The following is a 26,841-nucleotide window of genomic DNA, read 5'->3' as shown; positions in this document are numbered from 1 at the left end:
GCGTGCCCAGCTACCTTCTACTTATTGGTCATTTTTCCACCACACAATTTTTTTTCCTGTCATTTTAAGCCATAAGTATTTCAGTTTGAAAGCCTTTTAGTATAGTAAGAAACAAAAGCGTGGAACTACAGTCCACATTAAGACAGGTTTTGTATTTCTGTTGTTTTGTGAATTGCCATGCTCACTCATTTGAGTTTCAGAGAATTGTTTTATTATGCTTTCTTAAAACTTTTGCTGCATAATTTAAACAACAAAAATAAAGGATCAACCCATTCCTTTCCAGATTTTCTTTCCTTGGTCTCCACATAAGTTTATGGGCACAGCCATAATTAAAACAAAACCAAACCAACCATACCAACCAACAAAAACCCACCACCAACACTGTGCAGAATGGAGCAAGTCCCTCTTAATCACAACCTGGCTGTTAACAAAATACATTCATCCTCCAGCCGTGCTCACAGTGTATGGTAAGAAAATGAAGAATTTGTATATCACTTAAATTATGACTGCAGAATTCTCAGTGCTCCTGTACACAACCCCAAAGGAAGGTACACTCCATACGTACATTATAGCTACAGCTATAATATTCTTTCTGCAGTAATAATCCTAAGTGTATTAGCTAAATCAGACCAGCAGGTGTCAGTTTAACAGAAATTATGGAGGCTCTACCTACTTATAATTCAAACATCACAGCCTTTCCCTGTCATGAGCATCTGATGGGAAAATAAACCACGGTAGCGAATGCCTTTCTATTTATGAGGAAAAGGGCTGGTGGCTGGGAGGAGTGTTCAGGCATGAAGAGCGGAGGTCTAATTTCACAGAAGTCACACCTCAAGGTCTCTCTAAGCTGGCTTGCAAACCCACATTGGTATTGTTTCCTCCAAATGTGGTGGCCTTGGATACAGCTGCAGGTTAACTCCTCAGCAACAGGCAATGTCCCAGAACTGCAGAGCTTCTCCCAAGCCCAGCCTGCAGCCTCCTGTCCCGGTCACACCCCCCACATCATCGCTCCTGCTTGGGGTTTATACCTGCAACACCCTTCAGAACACAGCAGCTCTGCTCTGTGGCCACTGAGGGAGGATTAAAGTGGGGGACAAGGACTTGGCTTTTGAACTGGCTGCTTCTCCTGCTCCACAATCACTTCAGCAATTGGGATGAGTTAAAAGGAAAAGAACACCCACAATTTTGTCACAATAAGATTCCCAGAGCTGAGCACTTGCTCTTTTACAAGGACTGCACCAGGAGCAGGTACAAAACATAATTTAGCAATCCATGTTTCTTCCTCTATGCAGAGCCAAAGCCCTCTAGATGACTTATGCCAGTTCCCTTGAAAAAAGGACCAGATTAATGTATGTGTGCACAAACTAGGAGCTCAAATAACAGGAAGTAAATACTAGATCATGCTTTCTAAAACACCGGAAAAAAAACACAAAGTCGCTGCCCACCAGGTGCAGAGAGGAGCCACCAACTTGTGCAACGGGTGTGGCAGCTTGTGCAGCGGGGTGCAGAGAGCACTTGTTGCTTGTCATTCCCTCCGACTTACTGCCAGCGTCCCAGACCGCTGATGACCATGGTCGCCTCCAGAAGGAGAGCTTGTCTCAAAAAGACTGTGGCAACGCAGACTGAGGTTCTGTCCCGAACGGTGGCTGTTCAGGTCTCTGGCTGCAGGGAGTGCCAGAGCCTGCTGCTGCCGGGGGAGGGAGGCCAGCACTCTACTTGTGTGAGGTGTGAGCAGGTGCAAGATCTGCTTGACATGGTTGTGAAACTTAAGGAGGAGGTTGAGACGCTGAGGTCCATCAGGGAGTGCGAAAGGGAGATCGACTGGTGGAGTAACACCCTGACGTGCCAGTTGGAAAGGCCTCAGGGAGGTACCCCCAAAAAGGAGATGGACCTCCTGCCCTCCCGGACAGAGGCGGAGATCCTGAGACAGCCCCACCCTTGTCACTCTTGGGCAGAGGTAAGTGACCGAAAAGAAGACGAGGGTTGGAAGCGTATTCCAGTTCGGCATCACGGGCAGCCCCCCTCCCTGCCTGCTTCGCCTCCCCAGGTGCCCCTCCGTAATAGGTTTGAGGCCCTGGATCTTGAAGAAGAGGTAGGTGAGGAGGTGGTGCTAAGCCTGCCTACAAGATCACATAGGAAGAGGCGGTTGACTACACAACTTAAGACTGCCTCCGATAAGAAAGAAAGAAGGGTGATTGTAATAGGACATTCCCTTCTGGAAGGAACAGAGGGCCCAATATGCAGGGTTGACCCTCATCTTAGGGAAATCTATAGTCTACCTGGAGCCCGGATCAAGGATATTGCTAGAGAGCTCCCCAGACTGGTGCACCCGACAGACTACTGCCCGCTGCTGGTCTTCCAGACAGATGGGGAGGAAGTTGCTTCCCGTAGTCTGAGGGGAATGAAGAATGACTTCAAGGTCTTCGGAAGGATGGTGAAAGATTCAGAGGCTCAAGTGACCTTCTCTTCACTCCTTCCCTCTTCAAGTGATGATGTGGGGTGGAATGGGAAAATTCAATCTCTAAATGGTTGGCTCCAAGACTCCAGTCTGGACAGTGCTACGCAGGAAAGGCTTATCTCGCAGGGGCAAAAGGATGCTGGGGCAGGAATTAGCTGGGCTCATTTGGAGAGCTTTAAACTAGGCTCGAAGGGGGATGGGGTTGTAGCTGGGCTTGCCCCAGTAGGGCAGCATTCTAAAACGGATGAGGATCGGGTGGCCTCCTGTGCCCCTAGGGAGAAATCAGTGTGCTCTGCTCGCTCCCTGAAATGCCTGTACACCAATGCGCGCAGCATGGGGAATAAGCAGGAGGAGTTGGAATCCTATGTTCGGTCGGGAGATTATGATCTGGTGGCAATTACAGAAACGTGGTGGGACAGTTCACATGACTGGAATGTGGTCATGGATGGCTACGCCCTTTTCAGGAAAGACAGGCCAGCCAGGCGTGGTGGTGGAGTTGCTCTCTATGTGAGAGAGCAACTGCAATGTACTAAATTCTGCCCAGGAGCGGATGAGGAACGAGTTGAGAGTGTATGGGTCAGGATCAAGGGACAGGCTGGCAGGGGTGATACTGTTGTAGGTGTCTATTACAGGCCACCAGATCAGGCTGAGGAAGTTGATGAGGCCTTCTATGCGCAGCTGAGAGTGGCCTCACAGTCACAGGCCCTGGTTGTTGTGGGTGATTTTAACTTCCCTGATGTTTGCTGGAAGGACCATTCAGCCAGCCAGCCACAGTCCAGGAGGTCCCTCCAGTGCATTGATGATAACTTCCTCATGCAGATGGTGGAAGAGCCGACCAGGAGAGGCGCACTGCTGGATCTCATCCTCACTAACAAAGAGGGTCTGGTCGAAGCAGTAAAGGTCGAGGGCTGTCTGGGTTGCAGTGACCACGAGATGGTGGAGTTCAGCATCTCATGTGGCAGGAACAGAATAACAAGTAGAATTGCAACCCTGGACTTTAGCATGGCTAACTTCGGCCTTTTCAAGCAATTGCTGAGGGAAATCCCATGGGCAAGACTGCTTGAAGGAAAAGGGGCCCAAGAGAGCTGGATTGCATTCAGAGATTGCTTCTTCCATGCTCAGGTTCAGAGCATCCCCACACGTAGGAAGTCGAGGAAGGGAGCCAGAAGGCCTGTGTGGTTGAATAGGGATCTGTTGGGTATGCTCAAGCAGAAGAGGAGAGTTTACAGGTCATGGAAGCAGGGACTGGCCACTTGGGAGGAATATAAGGCTGCTGTTAGAGGACGTAGGAAGGCAGCTAGGGTAGCCAAGGCCTCCCTAGAATTACAGCTGACGAGAGGGGTCAAGGACAGCAAGAAGAACTTTTTCAAATACATAGCAGATAAAACTAATATCAAAGGCAATGTAGGCCCACTGATGAATGAGGTGGGTGCCCTGGTGGCAGAAGACACAGAGAAGGCAGAATTGCTGAATGCCTTCTTTGTCTCTGTCTACTCCGCTGGAGGCTGTCCTGGGGAACCCTGTACCCCTGAGACCCCAGATGAAGCCAGGTCAATGGAGGAGTTTGCTCTAGTCAATGAGGACTGGGTTAGGGAGCAATTAAATAGTCTGGACGTCCATAAATCCATGGGTCCAGATGGGATGCATCCGCGGGTGCTGAGGGAGCTGGCTGAAGTCATTGCTGGACCGCTATCCATCATTTTTGCCAAGTCTTGGGAAACGGGAGAGGAGCCCGAGGATTGGAAGAAAGCAAATGTCACTCCAGTCTTCAAAAAGGGCAAGAAGGATGACCTGGGTAATTATAGACCGGTCAGCCTCACCTCTGTCCCTGGAAAAGTAATGGAACATCTTATCCTTGGTGTCATCTCAAGGGATATCAAGGATAAGAGGGTCATTAGGGGCAGTCAGCATGGCTTTACCAAGGGTAAGTCATGCTTGACCAACCTCATAGCCTTTTATGAGAATGTAACAAGGTGGATGGATGATGGCAGAGCAGTGGATGTGGTCTACCTTGACTTCAGTAAAGCCTTTGACACAGTCTCTCACAGCATCCTCACAGCTAAATTGAGGAGGTGTGGTCTAGACAATAGAGTAGTGAGGTGGGTTGCAAACTGGCTTAAAGAGAGAAGCCAGAGAGTGGTGGTCAATGGTGCAGAGTCCAGTTGGAGGCCAGTATCTAGGGGAGTGCCTCAGGGGTCAGTACTGGGGCCAATATTATTCAATATATTCATTAACGATTTAGACGAGGGAATTGAGTGTACTATCAGCAAGTTTGCTGATGACACTAAGCTGGGAGGAGTGGCTGACACGCCAGAAGGCTGTGCTGCCATCCAGCGGGACCTGGACAGGCTGAAGAGTTGGGCGGGGAATAACATGATGAAATTTAACAAGGGAAAGTGTAGAGTCCTGCATCTGGGCAGGAACAACCCCAGGTTCCAGTATAGGTTGGGAAATTACATATTAGAGAGCAGTGTAGGGGAAAGGGACCTGGGGGTCCTGGTGGACAACAGGATGACCATGTGCCAGCACTGTGCCCTTGTGGCCAGGAAGGCCAATGGCATCCTTGGGTGTATTACAAGGGGGGTGGTCAGTAGATCGAGAGAGGTCCTCCTTCCCCTCTACTCCGCCCTGGTGAGACCCCATCTGGAATATTGTGTCCAGTTCTGGGCCCCTCAGTTCCAGAAGGACAGGGAACTGCTGGAGAGGGTCCAGCGTAGGGCAACAAAGATGATTAAGGGAGTGGAACATCTCCCTTATGAAGAAAGGCTGCGGAAGCTGGGTCTCTTTAGTTTGGAGGAGACTGAGGGGTGAACTTATTAATGTTTATAAATATATAGAGGGTGAGCGTCACGAGGATGGAGCCAGGCTCTTCTCAGTGGCAAACAATGACAGGACAAGGGGTAATGGGATCAAGCTGGAACACAAGAGGTTCCACTTAAATTTGAGAAAGAACTTCTTCTCAGTGAGGGTGACAGAGCACTGGAACAGGCTGCCCAGGGAGGTTGTGGAGTCCCCTTCCCTGGAGACATTCAAAGCCCGCCTGGACACATTCCTGTGCGACCTCACCTGGGCGTTCCTGCTCCAGCAGGGGGATTGGACTAGATGATCTTTTGACGTCTCTTCCAATCCCAAACATACTGTGATACTGTGACTTTAAGTTGCATGGAAACCCCAGTCCTCCAAATGAACCTTGCGCAACCCCATCCGGGCTGGGGAAGCTTCTCACACAGAGATCGGAATGTTGTCTTAGGAACAGACTTGGAAATGAAAGCTTCGTGAGCATTGTGCTCCATCACATGTTAGAAAATGATTCATGGCATTCCCAGCCAGTGTACCACTGAGACATACACAGACAAATCAAATAGACATATAGAAATGACTTTTTTATTTTCTGAAGAACACTTGAAAAATAAAGCTGAAAGCTTTTCCAGGCTTTGGAATATAACCATCATAAACTGTGGAATCACAAAGACTCCATTTTAAAAAGGTGTTCCCTCTCCGCACCCCCATTTTTAGTGAACTGTCTCATTGTGGAATGATCCACAATAATTCCAAGAAAAAAAAATACACATTAGAAATAATCCAAGATTCAGTGCAGGTGCTGCTACATTACACTTGAACAAAGGCACATACTAAAACCCACACATTAGCACTTGGAATCTGTACTTCAATTTCTCCAAACTTTGTGTTTTCAAGAAGAGACGAGAGTTATTAAAAGTGGGAAGGAAGGCTGAGCTCCGTACAGCTGCCCAGCACAGAACTGGAAGGATTCAAGTGACAGCAAAGTAAGTGCAATGCAATGGAACAACCTGCAAACACAAACCTTTCTTGCTTACCTTAGTGACCAGCACGTGCGATCATTCCTATCAGCCCTGGCTTGCAAGAACACTTGTGACATGGTAGAAGGCAAAGGCGTAAAATAAGATGAGGAAAGCAAGTGGCTGCCCCCAGGTCAGTCAGAAAATGGATCCGTAAAACTAGGATTTCAAGATTCAAGAACAGCCTACATACAGCCAAAACAGTGAGGAGATTGAAATATCCCTCCCTTGAATCCATCAGTCAAAGAAAGTGCAGAAGCACCTGCCAAACTTTAAAGATATGCAAATAAATAAATACTGATCATATGCTTCAAGGTGCTTTTGCCTTTTTTTTGATAGCTGAGTGTCAGTTTTTTGCCTTTAAACTTTCTAAAATACCAGAATATTGCTAGCCTAGAAAAGGTAAATGAAGAGATCTTCTCACATTAGCCAATGTTTTAGCAGTCTGCTGTACTGGCATCTGCTACTACAAAATCTTCTACACATACATGAATTAACCGAAACCCCAAAAGTAACTTGGTCTTTGTCCTCTCATTATCTCAGCTTTCATTAAGGATACTGAAGGCAATGTTCAAAAACTACTGTTGAGCAATTGCTTTGCTCATTTCGGAACAGGATTGCAGACATTTGTGCAGTTCAACACAGCCCTGCAGCGTTTGAGAACAGACTTCACTTGATACCATGATGCACTTGCACGGGTTCCCAGCTGTGAAAGGCAAAACTCTTGAGGTGCCACGAGCACCTGACTGCTGCCCAGAAATGCTCACATGTTATCTTCCTTCACCTTCTCATTGAAAACACATTTAGAATTTGATTATAAACAACTAACTCCATGAAGAGTTTGGGTTAATTTGTCAGTACTAACTGTGCTCAAAGAAAATTCTGAACCTGACAGGATATTAAGTTATAAAGAGACACTTGCAGCGGGCGAAGTACAGTTTAAGTACTGTAACCGTTAGAAAAGTTTTGACAAAGATGCTGAAACATCAGCTTCAAGTAAACCCCGATTCCCAGCCTCAGGGTTAGGAAAATGTGGTCTCTCATCGGCTACTTACACGTTATCAATCTGGAGATCCAATCTCCCGAGCATTCAGTACACATTTTGCTCAATACTCTAGAATCTCTGATACTGAGTTCAGCCAGTTGTCAGTTGTGCAGATCCCTGTCTGTTACAGAGACTGGAAATCAGCTTTGGGAGACCAAGAGAAACATGAGCTCAAGAGTAACAAAGAATATTAGAACAATTCAAAAGACAAGAAATGAGGGAAAGTCCTCTGAAGAAGAGTACTGAAAATAAATGCAAGCCTTCTCCTAAGTACAATAAAACACATTGAAGGCCAAACATCAGATCTGCCCATTTTTCCACCCATTTGTTGTTAATGAAGCTGATGGACAACAAAATAACCCTAGAAACCTTACAGCTACTGCACTGTTGTTCTGTATCACAAAAGGTCTTCAGGTTTTAGAGCTTGACAAATTCTCAACTTGCCCATTTAGAGCCTATTTAGCACACTTGGCCCAAAGATTTCCACATTTCCTTCACTCCTGGAATCTGACTCCAGCTGCTACAGACTGAAGTTCATATATGAAGAGACAAAAGCAAATTCTGGTATTGCTTGAAACTTCAGTGATCAGAAATGGAAAAATAATTCTAAAAAGAGATGATTATGACTACATTAAAAAACCCAGCAAACTCTGTAGTGAAGGTGTAAGACACCAGCATCTGATCAGAAAAAAAAAAGTATTTAGGGTGATTACAAAACAATCACCAAAAGGTTACACAATATATTAATCCGCTTTCTCGTGGATCAAGTGCATTCACCTAGCCTGAGAATAAGTACCACACTAACAAAGGGATGCTAAAGCACTTCCCCAAGAGAGACCAGAAGAAAAATCAGCGTTATCCTGAACCCTATATCCAGTTTGTCTTGGTGATTCTTGAAGACACTTTGGGAAAGACCCTCTTGCTGGTCCAGTTGAGGTAACTCCATTCCAATTCAGCACATCGGTAGTAAGGTCTGCTCAGCAAAGCATCTCCTGGTGCTATCTGAAAACGCCCACATTGATAGAAAGAGCCACTTCTGGTTTACGGTGCTTCATATTCAGCTTCTCCTCAGAGAAAACACGGTCCTGTAAGCGTTCAGCTTGCCGACTGTTAAAGAAAATAGAAAAAAATACCTAGTAGTAGTGCTGAGCCACAGCACCAACGTTGTGCATCTCCAGAGGCAGGGAGGAATGTTGTGGTATGTTGCAAGAATAAAAACAGAGGTTTGGTGTAGGAATGTGGCACTTGAAGCCAGGAGTTTGAATTAACTGAGAGCTTCTTTCAGAACTACTGGAATTGTGTGCTCTGAGAGCACTCAGTTAGCCCTGTCCCAAAGAATTATCCAGGTATCAAGTGAGTCCAAACATTAGCAAAGACCAGTTTACACATTTTAAAGAAAAATACATGTAAGTACTCAATACCTTTTCTTTTTTTCTAATGCAAGCTGCCTTTGTTTCTCTTTTCCAACATCATCTCTCACTGTGCTGAAGTCCTTAGTGTCATCAAGGAGAAGGTTCTGCGGTGAAAAAGGATTTGGCAGATGAAAATTATAAGCTCAAACTATTTCCCATATGTTGCTGAGTTTACACAATTGATGTTCAGAGCATTTCCTCTAACTAGTTTTACAGCAATTAACTTCAAGCTAACTAAGTGGAAAAGACTCAATAAGGCAAAAAAAAAAAAAAAAATTAGACTCCTCTTTCTAGTTATTACATTTAACAGTGAATTTGTCATATTTGAGATTTCCCTCCATAATTTAAGGTTTCACAAAAGGACATCGGACTTTTTGCCTACTCTCTGGCTTTTAAAGCAGTATGTATGTTCTTCCAGAGGTGTCCTAAATAAGTCTTATTGCTATTTCAGAGCTCGATATGCTGCTGTATAATTCTTCCTTTAAAACATGACTAGATCTGCAATAATTCTTTGGAAAATGTAATGGGTTTAAATTTAGAATATGATTTTTAAAGGGCACCACTCCTGGATTTTACTCCAAGTTGGGAAAAAAAAGAACAAACAAAACCCACCACAGTCAATAAAATTAGGGCAAGAGAAAAGATTCACATTCTTCTGGATAGTGTTCAAGCACAGAGCAGAAAGTGGCTGCACCAAGATCCAAGGGGAAAAGCATGAAACTTCCACCAGGCTGGTTAAGAACAGGAGAAGAAAAAGCACTAGTAGCAACAAATTTCCTCGTCACACGATGTACTGTTAAGATCCACATACCAGTACTTTCATAAAGAACAACTAAAGCCAGGTTGGTTTACCTTCACCCCAATGACGTCTCCATCTTTCAGGTGATAAGGCGCTGACTGTAAACTCTCCTGTTTTTTCTTCCGTTTCCTCTTGGAAATTTGCTGTGTCTGAAGAAAATCAAAGCAGAAGATTGGTACATGGCAGATTTCTAAAGTCTCCTGAAATACATTTGCTCAAGAACTGCAGTACAAACCAACACATAGTTGTCTCAAACAACACTTGGATTCTGTCATTCCAGATCTTACCCAGCTCGATATTGGAAGCCACTCAAATCTGTCAGGGAAGTATTTGGCTATTTCAATTTTATCTACAGGGAGACAATAGTGAGAAGCCACTCGTTGCCTCAGTGCCCAGGCCGTGCATTCTTTGGAGATATCCCACACCAAATCCATGGAGTCATAGTAGTCCCTCTCCCCTGGGATGCCCATCTGGACTCGAAGCAGCAGCTCACGGGGGCTGTCAGCAGGAAGAGAAAACAGATCCGTCTTGTGAGTCCTGCTTTCAGAAAGCAGAATTCCCAGTTTTCACCCCCTCCTGCCCTCCCTTATTTTTCTTTGTGGAAAACAAAACATCAGCTCAAGTCTCGTTGCATCCTGATATCTGTAATCCTCACAGATAGTATTTAAGTTAATAGCTGCTCAATTAAGTCTCATCTCAAATGCATTGCTGTAAGAAATAAGGATCTTGAGATCCTACCCCAAATGCTCTTCTTTTTGCAAAGGTTCGATGCAGATTTCCACTCTGGCACCCAGCTTATAGTGGCTGGAAACAAAACAAAGATTATACACGTCTAGTCATATATTTAAAATCACGGTTCTAGTCAAGTAGATTTGTTCTTATCTGGAAAACCAAAACAAGAGACTATTGGAGCAAAAATTAAGAACTTGGACAAAAAGAAAAAACTGCATTTAAAAACACCTAAAATAAAGCTCAGCTGAATAAGCACAGTACAATCTGCTTACGCTCACAGCTCCCCGCCTCCCACATTAAAAAAAAAATGTGCTCGGCATTAACGTAACCAGAAATGAGCTTTCTGTTGGCATTTCACTGAGTTAATTATTTCCCCACCAATCAGTCCCACAACACATCAACACTCAGCCTGTTCCAAATGCTGCCTGAGCGTTCAATAAGAAACCTACTTGAGTTGCTGCCTGTTGTTCCGTAAGAGCTTGCCTGGGCGCCTACTGTCCACTGTCCATGCTCTGAGAAATGAGGGCAGTGGGACAATCTGCTCCTGGCAGCGTGGTAAGGTCAGAGCCTGGAAAAAAAAAATGTTTCTTCAATAATTTCAGCAGCCAGTCTCCTTGGATAAAAAGAAAACCACTTCATTAATTCTTAATGCCATACTGAAGCAATCGCAAATAGGGCAAGGTGTTTGTGACTTACAGGTAGTGACCATGATTGACATATTGGTTTTTCAACCTCAAAGCACGCTGGACTTCACTCCCTCCCAACATTTCTCAACTTATGTTCCAAAAGTACTGAATTTCTTTTTTTCAGCCTAAATTTGTATAACTGGGAGGGAATGAGGCTGGCAGAATCATTGCCCCAATCTCTAGACAAGTGCTGAGCAAACTCCTTTAAGCCCTTCTCAAGGACACAACACTCTTTCCATGCTAAGACAATTCTCCTTGTTCACAGAGACTGACACTGATGTTGTACCCAAAAGAGTAAGTGTTGGTATGGATCAGAATCCAATGAGATATCCTTTCCTAGGCAGTTAAGTAGAACCACCAACTGGCTAAACGATAATGAGCCTTATTAAAGGACTATTGTATGTCTTTTTCTCCTTTTGGGTGGGGTTTTGGTTTGTTTGGTTTGGGGTTCTTCAGTGTATTAAAATCATACTTTTACGGTTAAAAAAAAGCACAGAAAGGCACCTTAGTTTCTAGCTAAAGAAACTAAGCTGTACCTTCCTGAATGACAATTGTGACCTTCTGTGCATCAAAAGCAATTCTTTATTCACAAAAAAAAAAAAAAAAAGACAACGCAGAAAACTAATACAGGAACAATGTGGAAATGGAAAGTGGCTTTTTAGGAAGCGCTTGTATGCGTGTGCTTCTCATGGACGATTTTTACACTGTGAAATAAAGAGAGGGCTGCAAGCCAAAGTTCCCCATGAAGTGCAACAAGGCTTTTGCAGGTCAGGACACATGACAGGTATAATGGCAACTGCAGGGGACATACTAAGGAAGTCTCTGAGCTACATGCTTCAACTGCCTCTTGGTACTTACCACTGAACATGGCATATAAGCAAATGCCATATCACAACATACTGGAGACAAGGGAAAAGGAAATAAAAAATAGGTGTTAATAGAGCTCACTTCATCACAGTGCCACTGTACATTTCAACACAGGAGAACATCTAACCTGCATCTTCAGATCTTCCAAAGAAGCTTCTCCTGCTATCTCTAGACTGCCAGCATAACAAAGATCCGTGTCTGTGTGGATGGATTCTGGTGAATCTTTAGATGGCGAGAGAGAAGGCAGGAAGAAAGAAACAGAAGGGTCAACACAACTTTGTTTATCATCCTAAGAGATAACAGTCACCTCAAAGTGAGATTTCACTTAGAGAAGGGATCTGACCTCAATTTTTTGGGGGAGTGCAGTTCAAGAAACATAATATATAGTTGGTAAAAATACATCCTGTTAGTTGCCAAACAGCAAGAATTCAAACTGATCCTCAACTGCAAATTCTGAAACTAAGACCAGTTATTCACATTGGTAAATAACCTTAATTATTGGTTATGACTCTGAAATGCAGACCCTGTTGCAAGAAGGTTAAATCTGCTCTTTCCTATGCTGCTGAAATCATCAGGGGAGAAAGTAAAACTCTGAAAAAGTTTGAGAGAAAATGAGAACAATGCAAAGAAACCTTCTAAAAGGAGATGGGACCTGCTCTGCAACACAACTCAGTAGTGAAGGAAGTGTCAGCAACACTGGCATTTGAAGCCAGTCACCTGTATGCTCAGTGAGTAGATGGTTTACAATACTGCCAAAGCCCTCAGGTATGGAGAAGTCATTTTATCTCCTGACAGGTAAAGAGCTCTTGCTTCAAAATTTAATTTTACCCTTGACCACAGACAGCTAAGAAACGTCAGAGCAGAATCATACAGCATTCATGGCCTTGTGAAAAACAGCATCTGTATCCCAAGTGTCTCCTTTCACGATAATCTTGCTGAAACTTGGACAGTCACTTACAGGTTTTAGAAACAACTTAAGGCTTTGGATTAAAATTTTAGTTTTAACTCAAGGCTGTCAGTGCAATCACAGACAAGGTGGTCATATGATTCCTTTCAAAAACTGACCAAGCTCACCTCCTGCAGGAGACACCTGCAAAGCATCCATCTTGCAGGTCACCCCATTCACTTGCTCTTGTGCAAGTGTTTCTCCATGTTTCATATGACTTGAAGGCTTGAACCACCAGATGGGTATTTTCAGGAAACCCTGAAAAATTAACAGAAAGTACTGGTTAGCTTATGTGTTCCAAAGCATACAAGGAAAAATTGTACCTTCATCTCAGGAAGAAGGAAAAGACTTGTTCAACTCTGAGCTTTTGTTAAAGCATAAGCATTCATCTATGATCCCACATCATCAGTTCTCACTTTTTCTCATACAGCCACTTGTATGAAACTTGGCCTATGCAGGGCAAAAATCTGAGCTTTATGTAATCCATACAGGGGGTAAAGATCAGATGCTTTATGAACAATATTTGTTAAGAACTCAAAAATTTATTGGATAAACTGAAAATCTTGTACCACTGTGTCTCTGCAGAAAAGCTTCAGCATGAGAATCACAAAAGCACAATGGAAGTGGAAACATGAGTTCAGAGGGAAGCGGAAGGGCAGTCCCTGGGCCCAAGGGGCAGCAGAATGGCACAGGGAGCCATCACCAGGAACGGGGCCCCTCAGCCCCTCCACCTCTTCCTTCTCCCACATTAGGGCACATTTCAGGTCACAGGCCCCTCAACTCCCAAAACAGCCATCTTCAGCCACATCACCACCCAAGTGCAGTCACAAACGACCTCAGCGCATTCTGTTCCGAGCCCTGTCACTACAGGGACAGTTGGCCCAGAACTCACCAAGCTCTGAGGTTCTCTCACAGCAGCGATGGCTGGTGCCAAGGGTTCTCACCGCAGCAAAGCGGATGGCTGCTCATATTTGAGTCGGAGAAGAGAGATGTGGCTGCAGGGACCGTGGAGGAAGAGGAGGCCGTGTCAGAGGGGAGGCACCATCAGCCGCATGGGAGTGATGGCCAACGCTCATGCGGCTGATGATGTGGAGCCAATGGAGGTGGATCCACCTCAAGACCAAGAAGAGCCAATGGAAGTGGATCCATCCCCAACATGGCTCCCCTGGCACCACTACACCGTGCCAGGGCTCCCCTTCAAGACACTACGTTGGCACCAGCACACCTGGCGAGCGTGTTACTGCTGGTGCAGCCTCCACGCCTGGCGTTAGCTGGGTGCCCAATCTCCACGGCAGCCACCCTGCAGCCCCAGCTCTTCCACCGCCTGGCAGTCAGCAATCCTCCTGTCCATCACCATGAGCAGCGTGAGACCTCCTCTCCCACTCCTCTACCCCACCCCATCCGACTGGGTGCCATCTCCTCGACTCTGAGGCCCAAGAAAAGGGGAGCAGAAGACAGGGGTTCCATGTGGCTGCTGCGCCAAGGGGACGTGCGCCCTCCCTCAGAGGCCACCAAGGACGTCCCCGCGGCCTTGAACTGTAGTTCCTTCAGTCTAAGGAAAAGGGTGGTGGAAGGTGAAGCCCGACTCTCCGCAGCAGCACAAAAAGAAGACCAATGGATCAAGAAAAGAGGGCAGAGAGACGGCTGATTTTGTGAAGAAGCAGTAGCATAAGAGTTGTGCCCTCACAACAACCTTGTGTGCCAGAAATACTGATTTCCTCCAGATCTGTTAACCTGAACGCACTTCTAGGCAAAGATGCTACAACGGGCAAGCCTCTTACTACACAAGTTGAAAGAAGAATATAGATAGACTAAGAATATTCTAAATGTTTGAAATAAAATCTTTGAAACTACAAAAAGCATTATTATTACAGACCAGATTTTTTCAACTGAAATATTTTTAAAATAAGCAAGAGAAAAAAAACAAACAAAGAAACAAAACAAACTACTATCATATTCACATCTCCAGCCACTGTCAAGAAACTAAAGAATGCCATCTCTCTTCTTTTACCTTTGGTGGAAGCTTTCCTTCCGTTACAACCAATGTATCTCCTCTGCAAACATTAAGTTCCTTCAGAGTGGCATTCTGTAGGAAGAGAAAGCACAGCATACTGGTGAGGCTACACTTTCTGGTGCTTTGTTTCCTAAAATATATGGTGGTGGTTATTTAAGGCATGCATGCCAAAATTCCAACGTGTTTTGCTTTTCCATCAAAGGGCACAGAAACATCCATTTAATACCCAGCAGCTGCAGACAGCTTTGCAACAGCATACAGTGCTGCACCTACAGGAGTCTGCTATGCAGTAGCCCCTTCCAGAGCATCCTGCTGAGCTCTGGATTTCCTCTGCAGCTCAACAGCTGACACGTCATGCTTCTTTGCAGAATTATCTTCAATGCACAGGAAGCCCAGACTTTAGAAAAAAAACTACGTGGGTACAGCTGAATCCTAGTCCCTGAAAATAAGGCAGGTGCATAAGATTTACATCTTAACCATGGTCACCCCGACACTGACTTCATAAGGCCCTGTGAAAATAAAACAATGTGTATACTAATGTAGCACACACAAAACCACCACACACTTGCTTTACTGCAGCTCTCTCCACAGAAAAATCTCTACAGAAAAATGAGGTCAGTTGACTACAGCATGATTCAAGTCAAACATAGGATCTTCTTACTTCCTGACTTAATGCTTCCCCTGCTTCATAGCACCAGTCCATCCTTCTCAAATGCCAGTTGTCACCTAACAAAAACAAAAACATACATATGGAAAACTAATTAGTCAACAACACTGCTTTGAAAACACATTTAAAAAACCTGAATAAGCATTAAGAAGTTCTCTTGCTTGTTTCTTGTTTTCCTAACATCACTCTGACAAATTGAACCACCTTCACATCCTTCCCCAGGTTACGTTTATTTCAATACATTATGAACTACTTCAACTCAGCTGTACATGTACCAAGGGTACAATACTTAATTTTTACTTGGGCCAGTCCATGTATATCCTGACAAGAATGTCTTTCAGGTGAGCTTCTATGATTTTTGGCACGTGGCTGATTTTGCAGCCACCACTCCACTGTAACACAAATTCAGTATTAAATGAATGTTTAGAATGAAAGCCGGAGAACAACATCACCCCAAGTCTCTTCTCCTCCTTCCTCCCTGTCAGCATCAATGGCAAGAGCTGTTCAGCCAGGAAATTCATGTGCCATGCTTCTGCTGCCTATTTCTCCTCCTTAATCCTCACATAAAATCTTAGTAACAGAAACTGCTATCACTCAGATTCCCAAATGATGAGCAACTATGATCTCATTTTGAATAGCTTGTTTTTGCAAAGAAAACAAAAATTATTTTTTACAGTCAATCTCATGCACTGGTTCCCACTCTGATAGAAAATCATGTCAAAGCAGCCAAATTCCTCCATCTGCACATGCACCCAGGCAAATAGCCTAGGAACTGTGGGGTTTGCCATATTTTGATTAAATACAAAGCTTTAAACTGATTTTTGAGAGCAACTGTACAGCCAGTTTTTATCACAGCAAGACTGCAAGCTGATCATTCTTTCCCCTCCTCACATTACAACAGCACATACATCATTGTAATAAACTTAATGACTTTCAAGTTTTAGGGCAGCAAGAGCTGTCTTAGAGATCTGGAAATTCCTTTATAAATCATTAAATAATCGCACAATAGAACTAACCTGATAATCCAGCTTTTTCCAACATTAAATTTAGACACTGAAAAAAAACAACATACAGTGAGACTTGTCTCAACACACAGGTTGCAAAATGCAAGTTTACAGCAAATCCACACTAGAATATTCTAACATAAGAACTAAGCAACTGATTCATGGTGAATTCCTAAAAACAACATAATTACACAGACACGGTATATTTCAGCTATATATTAAATCCTTTAAATATGAGGTTGCTTTCAGGCAAAAAATTAACTACCTCAGGTGAGTCAGCTTTTACAAACTGTTAGAAAACCAAAAGATTGTGCTGTGTGGTTGCTACTTTACTTGAACAAATTCTGTCCCAGAGTTTGAAGATGCACCTTTTAGAACTCAAGCCTGCAAACTCAAGAGGTTCCAGCCACTACTCGTTGATGCTGGGACTCTGGTCCAGAAGCCTGGCCTGGCAGTACCCAGAACTGCTTCCTTGGCTCTGTCCACAGCAATTCCCAACTCTTTTAACCCCAGTTCTGCGCATTCAGAGTGGGATGAACTAGAACACAACAGAACTGTGGCTGGCTCTGCCATGACTGCAGATCACTCTGAGCACTGCTGTGTATAAAAGTAGTGAGAGCAGCGAACCACGCACAAAGCAGTCAGGCTGCGTTCATCCTTGGGAAAAAGCAAGGAGGTCTCTTTACTACTTGGGGAAAGATCAAGGCGTTCTTCCCTGCTGGCCTGTTGGAGCTGAAACACTTCCTTTGCCTCAGTGTCTCCTGATGACCTGAAGTGACACATGGGTATAATGCAAAGTTCTCCAGGAGCAGGAGACCTGACCCTGGCACGACAAAAGCTTTTAAAAGCAGACAGACTTACCTCTTTGACAGACGCAGTCTCTTCCACAACTATCTCCATCTCAGGGCCTGCATTTTGGTCACTCCCAACAATAAAATACAGGAAGAGCTAAAGAAGCAAGTATAAGCTATCAGAATACATATTTAAGTATGGAAATACTGTGAAATAACACCCCCTAATGCAAACACACAACAGCTAACACAAACCTGTCATCAGTCAAACACCACAAACTCCTTTAGGCTAAAGCAAATAATCTAAGGAGGACAAACAGGAGTACATGCAATTGAGTTATGGCCATCAGCAGATGTTCATTAACTATCTGCACACACACTTAGCCTGCTGCAAATGAGAGAGAAAAACCTGCTAGCATTCTGACCTTTAGAAATATACAACTATTTTTCCTCTTCCGTATTTAAAACTTGTAGATATCAAGAACAATATCTCCCTTTTCTTACTTTGTGCTCTTTACAAAAGTATACTCACAGAGCACCAAAGCTGAACAACCACAGACAAATGATAAACGATTTACCACTAGTCAAATGAGCTATATTAATTGATCATATATATGTTCTTGGCCTTCTGCAACCAAGATAAATGGTGTGAGCCTTCGTGCCAACATGTATAATTCTCAGTGTCACTGAGCATTTATTTCCATGCCATTTACAACCACTAAAAGAATAAAAAGAGGACTACATGAAATACTGGGAAATGCAAACAAAGCAGAAAAGCAGCACGAGACTCTCTTCAGTCACAGCAGTACTATACCTGAGTGGATGTTGGAGCTTTCCCATGACACAGCCCCAGCAAGCTTCCCATTTTCAGTTCTGCTTCCTTGACAGTATAATCCTCAGGCACTTCAGGGAGGACAAAAAAATACAGAGAACATCATAAGCTGATGCTTCCTCGAAGTATCTATTCTATTATGCTGCTCTTTAGAGTAAGATAAAAATGTCCAGTGACATTTAGAGAACTTCATGTCCACAGCGCTGATATCAAATCTGTCAGCATCCTATGACTGGAGCAAAGAAACATTTGTATAACAGTTCCTCCCCACCACCCCTTGTATATGAGGTGACAGAAGAATTTAGGTTGGAATGGATCTTTGTAGATTGTCTGGTCCAAACCCCTGCTCAGAGCAGAACCAGCCCTGATGTCAGATCAGTTCACCCTGGGCTTTTTCCATTGAAGCTCTGAACACCTCCAGGGATGGACATTTTCCAGTCTCCCAGGGCTCCCTGTCTACTGCTTGACTACTCCACTATTACACTTTGATTCAACACAGATCATTTAGAGAGTTTTCAATTTATGAAATAAGTATTGGAAAAAGAACTTTGTTAATTTTGAGTCTTGAAGCACATGGCCAGGGGTCAATAAACAGTGGCAAGTATGCTAATCGGTTTTAGTCATTTAGCGATGCAACTAATAAAAAGAAGCTGAATATTTAAGTTTAACCTCTAGCTTTGTATTGGTACTGTTAATAAACAGTAAAACTGGTGGAAAACAAAAAACAAACAAAACCCACACAGTTGCTTCAGTTAAGCCTGAAAATTAGTGGAGTTATAAGTGTGTACTTCTCGCACGGAAGGACAAAGGAAGCTGAAATTCTCCCAATTGAACATCTTACTGAATGTTGATTAAATAAATTTACCTGGAGACAGAAGTTTCCCATTTCCGCTAACAGGTCTAAGACAGCTGTCATTTGCTGTAACAAAAAGGGCAGGAAAGAGATGTATTAAGTAATTCATATGAGGAGAAATTTGGCTCAGAAGTTTAGACAGATAACGTATTTAAGATTAATGGCAACAACAGGTTTATCATAGCGGCCTTGCTCTGGAGGTATTACAGCAAAAGTACAATTGGAGAGAGGTGCCTAGAGACTTCATGAACAGTCTCTGTTTTTATCCTTTTAGCAAAAGTTTACTTTCTCTTTGAAACCAGCTGTTATCCACAATCAGGAAAATACTACAAAACTGACCAAGTGCTTCCAAAGGTAAAGGCATCAGCAAAAACTTTCAAGAAAGAAAATTGGAGTGTCTTAAAGAAAGAAATAAGGTTACAAAAAACCCTACTTCTATTCTGAGTGTAGTACTTTAGGAAGATGACTTGATAATTTCTACTAAAACAGCTTCTGAAAAATAAGAGTTTCAGAAAATACATTTTAATTAAGACTTACACCAACTTTAAGTTAGGAAAAATAATAATTTTATTCATAATTAGATGAATTTGAAGTCCTCTGCACCCTCTTTATTTCAAAAAAACCCACCTAACAGCAGTGGATTTGTTGTTTTGAATAGTCTGATGCCAAAAGCAGAAAGCCAGCCAGTAAATTCTAACATTACCAGATCTAAAAGTAAAGCTGTTGAACACTTGCCTAGTTCCTCCTCTAGCTGAAGCTCCTGTATTGCTTTCTTTTTGATATCTGACATCACCTGAAGGAAAGTAATATTAATATCTTTAATACAGAATGCCAGTAACACACCTGCTGTCCAAATGCCAGGCCACAAAAGGCAGCCTTCACCTGAAATGCATCCTAGTTATGTTCTTATACCTGTTAACACTACATTCAGGTGAGAAAACATTTCACATTATCATACCAAATAGATATAATAAATAAATTCATTGATATCATAACACATTTGTGGAAATTTTCCCTAAAAACAGTATTCCAAAGAAAATAAAGTGTCATTTAATTTATGGATTTATCAAAAGACTAATTTTGCACAAACAGTAATTTTGTGAGCAAAACTACATAGCACTTCATATTTTCTGTAACAGGAAAAGAATCGAAAGGCAGAAAATGTAACAGAGAGGTCCACCCCTTGGGAAAAACAGCTGGTTTAAGTTACCAGCATTATAGTCTTATTGCACAGCACACAAAGTATCCCAGTAAGGGTAACTCCAAGTTGCACGCTATTCTCATCACAGAAAAACTTCATCCCTGAGGCTAAATTCACTCCTCATTCATTGGCACACGTGCACTGGTCAAGCTTTTCAGGGAAACAGCCTGTGTTACACCCCTGAAGAACCACATCCTTACTGTTTCAACAGTGGCAGTAATTTTAACGTGCTTCTCTTCGCCATCCTCTCTGCAGAAGTTTTTAACTTGGAGCCAGCTGATGTCATACGTAAAAGCTGTCAAATTGCCGCTTGACACGTTCACGAAGCTGTAAAAACGAGTAGTGCAAAATTCGTTAAAGAGAGGAAAGTTACACATTGTCTGGGCTAGATTGCTAAACACCAAAGCTCTGAAATACATCAAAATAATGCCTAGGTCATTAATAGAGATGGCACATCGCAGAATAAGAGTCAGAGGCCTCAGGCAGCATCCAGGCACCTCTGGGCTATGTTTTGGTAACTGGTTTTCAATGGGACTGGAGCTCCTAAAGGTACTTCAGAGTCTAAGTTACTTCCTGAGGCCGAATTTAAGGCTTCTGAAAAAAAATATGGTAAAAATATACCTAGTTATAACTAAAACTTGAGATTTTTCTCTCTCTCCTTGCTACAGTACATATATACAGTAACAGTCCTTGGTGAAGAACACTCTCACTGCTTGATTTAATCTCAATTTGTCAGTGTTGTTACAACTAGGAAATCAGAATTTACGTAACAAGCACATATACATGTCTCTGAAAAGAGAAACGTAACCTCAGGGCTATACACTGGGAAAGTAAATGAGACCAGAAATTCGCCCCTGGCAACTTCAGATTCAACTGGGAGATTCAGCTGAGCTGCTTACTCTTCTGATACTGCTCTGTTTTCTTATCCCACCAACTCCCTCGGAGAACCACACGACTCAAGCCTCAGAAATTCAGGTTATGCCAAAGACTGTGCCAGCACATTGGGCACAAGTTGTTCTTGCTAGGTTTTTCCCTCTGCAAGTGTAAGTCAAAGGATGTGGCTGCATCTGCACTTCAAGAGCAAAGAAAATCGAACAGTTGATAAGCAGCTGATCCTCAAAATTTAAGATTACATCATCTTGAACTAAAAAGCTCAAAGTGAAAATTAGTTAAAAATACATATATACATATAGCTGGTCTAATTTTAACTGAACAGATTTTGCCAAAATTGCTCTGGTGTTTAATTATACTTGGGATCAACTTGGTTACCTCTGGTCATGGCTGTCTAAGATTAGTACTGAGCATCCATCCGTCAGACCAACACTTTTGACTGTTTCCTTCATATCTTCTTCAAGGAAAACTTCCCAGTTCTTCGCTTCTTTATCTGGTCCCGAGCCATTCTTTAGCATGATTCCTCCTGAGGGTGCCAAGGCTCTGCGCAGGTCACCCAGTTTTGTGCTGCATGAAAAGACGTGCTGTGATTCTGTGAAATGCTGACCCTTCCCTCCTTCATTATACTCCACTAAACGAAGAACGTTTATGACCACGGGTTCATGATCAGGGCCTGTCATCACCTTCGTACCACCAACCTGAGGTAAGGAATGCAAGATTTATGCGGGGGTGATCAAATACAGAAAAAACTGGACAGCAATAAATGACAATCATAAAATCATTGGGACAAAAAGATGGACCCTCTCTCCTCATTAGGAATAAACTACCTTTGACCAAATGCCTACTGAACAAGCAACCAGAATAACACAAAGGCATTGGGAAGAAAAAACATAACGCTAAGGTCTGTTCCAAGGCTGCATATACAGTAAATATATTGGTAAAAGTAGCAGGGAAACCAGTGGACGCTTGGTTTCCATCACATTAAGAACAGAGGAATTTAGTCCCTCAGGACATTAAAGAACCACCCAAAAGTGTGACTGAGGCAGATCAAGAGAGTCAGATTTTTAAAGTCTGGCCTTTCTATATATTCAACCTAGGCAAAGAATATAGGTTCTTGCTGAAAATAATCACACAGGAAGTTGAAGTAGTGAAGACCATACCAGAAATACAACCAAGACAAGAAGGACTCTGTCGCTAGAGGTTTTCTTTTGGTTTTGTTATTTGTTTTGATTTTGTTGATAAATCAGAAAGAAAAATGTATAGTTTTACAATTTAAAAAGTCTTTTAAAACTAATACTGTATTTCATTACAGAGATGGGATAAAATGCTATGTTATATAACCACTGAAGCATGCATTTGAAAGTTATGCAGAAGCCTTAATATTACATTAAAAGGAAGATGGGACACTAGAAAAGGAGCACAGTATTCCAGGGAGGCCATACACAAAAGTAGTCATTGACAGGTCTAACTTCATATGTGAAATGATTCCCTACAGGACATAAGTTTTCGTTATCGCATTACTATCACCCAATCTCCTTCCAAGAGGCACCGGTTGTTTTCAGAATACACTTTGCTGTAACTGGCATTGGGTATCCACAGGTATCTATCAATCTGATACTATTGCACTCTGCATAGTGTAATTCTGTTTATAATTTTATCAAGCAGAACATTGTACATCACACAAGGTACACTGACAAGCTGTAAAAACAAGTATCCTAGATGCGGCTGAAGTGGCGTCCCCAAAGCCAACGTTGGTATGGCAGTAGCACATCTGCAGAACAAATCAACATCTCCAGAACTGGGTCTGGAGATTGCATCTTATCCCTTCAGAGCTGGCAAGGAGAGAGGGTATTCGGTTCTTTTACCTCTTTCCCATTCCACACAAAGACATCTGCTCCATCAGCCAGCCCAATGCTGTCCAGCGTCAGCTCATCTCCTAAAAAGGAACAAATCACCAAGTTACTGCCCCTGCTCAAAACAGGCAAGCAGGGTCAGCTGGTAAACTGAAACATGCTGGCACATGCTACTCTGACTCAAGTGGATCACGACAAACGCTTCTGTGGGATCAGCATCTAGAGAGAATAAGCTATGCTTCATTCCTGTGGGAAGAGCAGCACAGGTGGGTGCACACCCCTACTCTGGCTGAGTACAGAGAGCTGCAGCATGGAGGTTCCAGTTCTATTTCCCTTGCAAACTGGGGGCCAAGGTAACACTTGACTGGTCAAGCTGCCTTGTCAGGAATATCTACATGAGATTTAACAGTGAATAAATAGATTGAAAATAAAAAGGTTGGATTCAAGAAACAAGTTACATACTGTACATTCCAAGCCCATTCTTTGAAATACTAATGGGGAGGAATATTTAAAGCAGCTATGAGGACATGTGTATTTTGATGTCAACATCACAGAAAGTTGGGCTATGCTCTGGTAAAACCCTAATTTTCTGAAACAGACCACAAAGACTATAACATTTTTAAATGGCTGAATTTTTGAAGACTAACACCTAAAATTGCATAACAATGCAAAGCTGGAGACAGAACTCACAATACTCTTAATAAATTGTTCAACTACTCTTTGGGTAAGCATTTTGCTCTACAAAAGTCCTAAATGAGCTTAGTCTAACCTACATTTTTCTTAGATGTCACACCTGGCTCCTCTCTTCTGCCTACTAAGTAAATACTATGAAAGCAAACATTAAGAAGCAAATTAAGGTTAAAATACAGACAAATATTTTTGTCACCAAATACATTTAACTTGCATAAGATCTGCAGCCTTACTATACTTTCCAACAAAGATTACATACAAAGGTCTGAAACCCCTTCACTTCTCTAACAAGAGTGTCCTAAATCACAGCAGTGGGCTTGCACATGCGTTTGAGTTTTAAGACTGTTCAGTAATACACGCCTTCAAGATGTTTTACATATTAAGTCCTCAATGCCTGCAGTAAATACAAAATATAAATACAATGGAAGCCTTGTATGTAGTAGTCTTACTGTCAAGCATCTGGTAAAGATGCAGTCCTGCTGGTAAAGGCTTGGCAATACTGAGAATCATGTCTCCTTCCCAAGATTCCAACATCTAATCAGGAATAATAAATTAAAAAAAAAATATATATATATAAAAACATGAGCAATCAATAACTCACACCACTCAAAATTACAACTTTGCTGAAAGCTGTTAAAACCTGGCTACTAAGCTCACTTTGACACTTTACAAGTCACAACTATTTACTTAAGAAGGCCAGTAACACAGAAAAGCACCTAGGACTTGGCCTTTCAGAGTAGTCCAAAAATAATGTTTCATCTGGACACTAACCAAAGGCTGTGAGGTATAGGAAAAGCAAACAGTGTTTCCTGATATTAAATTAGCTTTGATTTGGATATCTATGAAAACCGTTTTACATATTGTCATATTCCTTTAACATAGTAGAGAACAAATGCAAAGATACCATATTCAATAGCTAAGCTAAACATCTCTTTTAACTAATTTTCTTTTTTGTTAAACTACCCTGATTAGTTCCTTCAAAGGCCAGCTAGCTCCTTAAAAATACAAAGACAAATCTGTCACTAACTGAAATATTAAGAATAGTTTGCAAAGTGTCAATCCATCGCCACATGCATTCTGCCCAAATACAAATTATTAGCATATAAGAGCTTTTTAAAGTCTGCATAATTTAAGTTTCATCAATTTAATGGCTTCTTTGATACTGCAAAACCAGCTCTCAAACCAATGTTTCCTTCTATGTAAACCCATATAGCTTGCAGCTTCCTAAAATAACATTTACTGTTGAAAATGTCTCATTGAGGTAAAAATTGCAATATAAATACATAGGTAAATATTGTTGTAGCTCAAGCAGAAACTGTTTGAATTAATCGAATATAGCAAATACCTGGAATACTGACTGTCGAAGGTCTCCTAGTGTTTTTCTTCTATCAATAGTCAAATCCACAACACACTCTTTCCAAGTAAGGGAAGGATGCAAAGCCCCATTATGAAACTTATAATATGAGCTCAAATGGAGGTGTAAATCAATGCCGTTGTTTGCTGAGTCACATTCCGCTCTTTGAAAGAATAACACAACAATAAACAGGTGAATTTAATATTGACAAGCAACTAGTTTATCTCAGAGGTGCTTCTGTGCAGTTGTCCTGGATATCATATCCTCACAACTAAACTCACTGTCACATTCTCTCCTCCACCAAGGGGTATGCAGAGGTGTTTAAAGACGACTAGAGATGATGCTAAACGTAGCAGCAAATACACACAGGAGTGAAATCTGCACAGTACAGAAATATCACACAACACTTGGGTTTCCTGTGTGTGTCTAAATGTTGATAGTTTAACCCTTATTCAGGAGTATTATCAGTACTGTGTGTTCCTCAGCAGAAGTAGTTTTGACCAACCTGAACACCACTAGCTCTCTCCTTCACATTTCTGACAAAGGATACCACTTATCCGCTGTTTTACTGTAAAGCAAGTCGTTCCTGCTTCTCCCAGTGGAGAACTCCCTCTGAAAACATAAGTATTCCTTTCTCCTTCCAGAATTACACTGATTTTCACAGGAAAAAAAAGGTACAATTTTAAACTGTAAGTTGCCCTTGAAATTCTGTAGAATGCCCAGTTACACCACTAACAGGGAGGCAGGGAACCAGTGAAGGCAGAACGTGGGCATACAAGTTGTACTCCTCCATTAAACCCTATGGCACTGAATCATTTTAGTATCTGGCTCAGCTCAATGAGTTTCTTTCATTTCATATCACTTTGGAGATATGCAGATTCAGAATGCTGTTTAAGAGATAGGTACAGTTACATCAATATACCTCTTTTTTTGCAGTTCGGTATTAGCAGCATTCATTTCATTCAGAAGGTGTTCAGGAATTTGGTACCTTGGATTTCCTCGTGCTGCAACAAATAACATAGGCTAGTTTGGTCTCAGCTGCTTCAAATATATTTCGACAAACAAGAAAAACGATCAAGATGAGACATTACAGTATGGTAATCATTGAAAGGTCAGAGCAATAATGTTGCATCCTTTTGTAATAGAGAAAATTAAACTGCAAGATGATGCCAAAAAAACCAAACAAGTGCTTTTACTTCTTCCCATCAATCTTGCCCTAAGAGAAACTGATAGATGAATGTTGTTAGCAAAAACGTGTATTTTTTTTCAGCAGAAGTTCTGCCAGTATTTGTGAAGCATACTAGAAAAAAGTTAGTGTTAGCTACAGTCAATTAACTGGTCACTACTTCCTTCGAGGTATCCTCCATGTATCTTAGTTAACCCTTTTTTCAAATTAACATAGAAAGAAAATGTACTTTCAGCTCTTGGAAAGGAAGGAAAGGTCCAACAGCCATAAAACAAACTGCCAAAAAACGAAGCCCCCAGAACACCAAGATAAGCTTAGTGTACCTTCAGGTGGTCTTTTCAACTGAGATTTTCGATAAAACAGCATGTAGGCACTCTCTTTACCCTGAAATTGTTTCTCAATATCCTTCTCCTTGATCGGCTGGACTTTTGAATCATTCAGATCAAACCAATGGCCACCAGCAGAACTGTCCCTTGGCCCTGTACGTTTTTTTTCTGAATTCCACTGGACATCATTCTTCTGAGGGTGGTTTTGGAGATCCTGTCCTTGAGAATCTGACTTAAACAGGAGCTTGTGTTTTTCCTTCAGACCAACCTTATTTTCAACAGGACTGAACTGGAATATCTGAGGATGGTTTTGCAAAAACTAAAAGGAAAGGAAGGACAAGATTAAGATGATACCCAGTTTAAAGTATAGCAGCCTGCATGAGCTACTTCCCCTGATTCATCCTCAAATTATTACA

The 26,841-nt window shown here is 42.3% G+C and overlaps 1 protein-coding gene across 12 annotated transcripts in view; it reads right to left on the bottom strand.

The window, feature by feature from the left end:
• Nucleotides 1–5,820: 5,820 nt before the first annotated feature.
• The window catches only part of USP40 (ubiquitin specific peptidase 40), a 64,839-nt gene continuing 43,818 nt past the window's right edge, over nucleotides 5,821–26,841 (bottom strand). For all 12 annotated transcript variants that reach the window (XM_071811347.1, XM_071811346.1, XM_071811348.1 and 9 more), the window contains 22 exons: nucleotides 26,423–26,744; nucleotides 25,836–25,917; nucleotides 24,905–25,076; nucleotides 24,009–24,093; nucleotides 22,882–22,952; nucleotides 21,395–21,714; nucleotides 20,326–20,452; nucleotides 19,660–19,717; nucleotides 18,937–18,990; nucleotides 18,054–18,142; nucleotides 17,310–17,396; nucleotides 16,461–16,497; nucleotides 15,439–15,503; nucleotides 14,775–14,849; nucleotides 12,892–13,021; nucleotides 11,945–12,039; nucleotides 10,714–10,832; nucleotides 10,271–10,336; nucleotides 9,820–10,030; nucleotides 9,586–9,681; nucleotides 8,743–8,837; nucleotides 5,821–8,428 (listed from right to left, as the gene is read on the bottom strand). In XM_071811347.1, the coding sequence (XP_071667448.1) occupies nucleotides 8,320–8,428; nucleotides 8,743–8,837; nucleotides 9,586–9,681; nucleotides 9,820–10,030; nucleotides 10,271–10,336; nucleotides 10,714–10,832; nucleotides 11,945–12,039; nucleotides 12,892–13,021; nucleotides 14,775–14,849; nucleotides 15,439–15,503; nucleotides 16,461–16,497; nucleotides 17,310–17,396; nucleotides 18,054–18,142; nucleotides 18,937–18,990; nucleotides 19,660–19,717; nucleotides 20,326–20,452; nucleotides 21,395–21,714; nucleotides 22,882–22,952; nucleotides 24,009–24,093; nucleotides 24,905–25,076; nucleotides 25,836–25,917; nucleotides 26,423–26,744 (2,565 nt within the window). In that variant the 3' untranslated portion in view covers nucleotides 5,821–8,319. The remainder of the gene's footprint in view (nucleotides 8,429–8,742; nucleotides 8,838–9,585; nucleotides 9,682–9,819; nucleotides 10,031–10,270; nucleotides 10,337–10,713; nucleotides 10,833–11,944; nucleotides 12,040–12,891; nucleotides 13,022–14,774; nucleotides 14,850–15,438; nucleotides 15,504–16,460; nucleotides 16,498–17,309; nucleotides 17,397–18,053; nucleotides 18,143–18,936; nucleotides 18,991–19,659; nucleotides 19,718–20,325; nucleotides 20,453–21,394; nucleotides 21,715–22,881; nucleotides 22,953–24,008; nucleotides 24,094–24,904; nucleotides 25,077–25,835; nucleotides 25,918–26,422; nucleotides 26,745–26,841) is intronic.

The sequence above is a fragment of the Patagioenas fasciata genome, chromosome 7 (genome assembly GCF_037038585.1).
Source record: "Patagioenas fasciata isolate bPatFas1 chromosome 7, bPatFas1.hap1, whole genome shotgun sequence".
NCBI classification, from domain to species: Eukaryota; Metazoa; Chordata; class Aves; order Columbiformes; family Columbidae; genus Patagioenas; species Patagioenas fasciata.
Note: the sequence above shows the minus strand (reverse complement) of the source record. Positions and strands in the feature narration are given on the sequence as shown.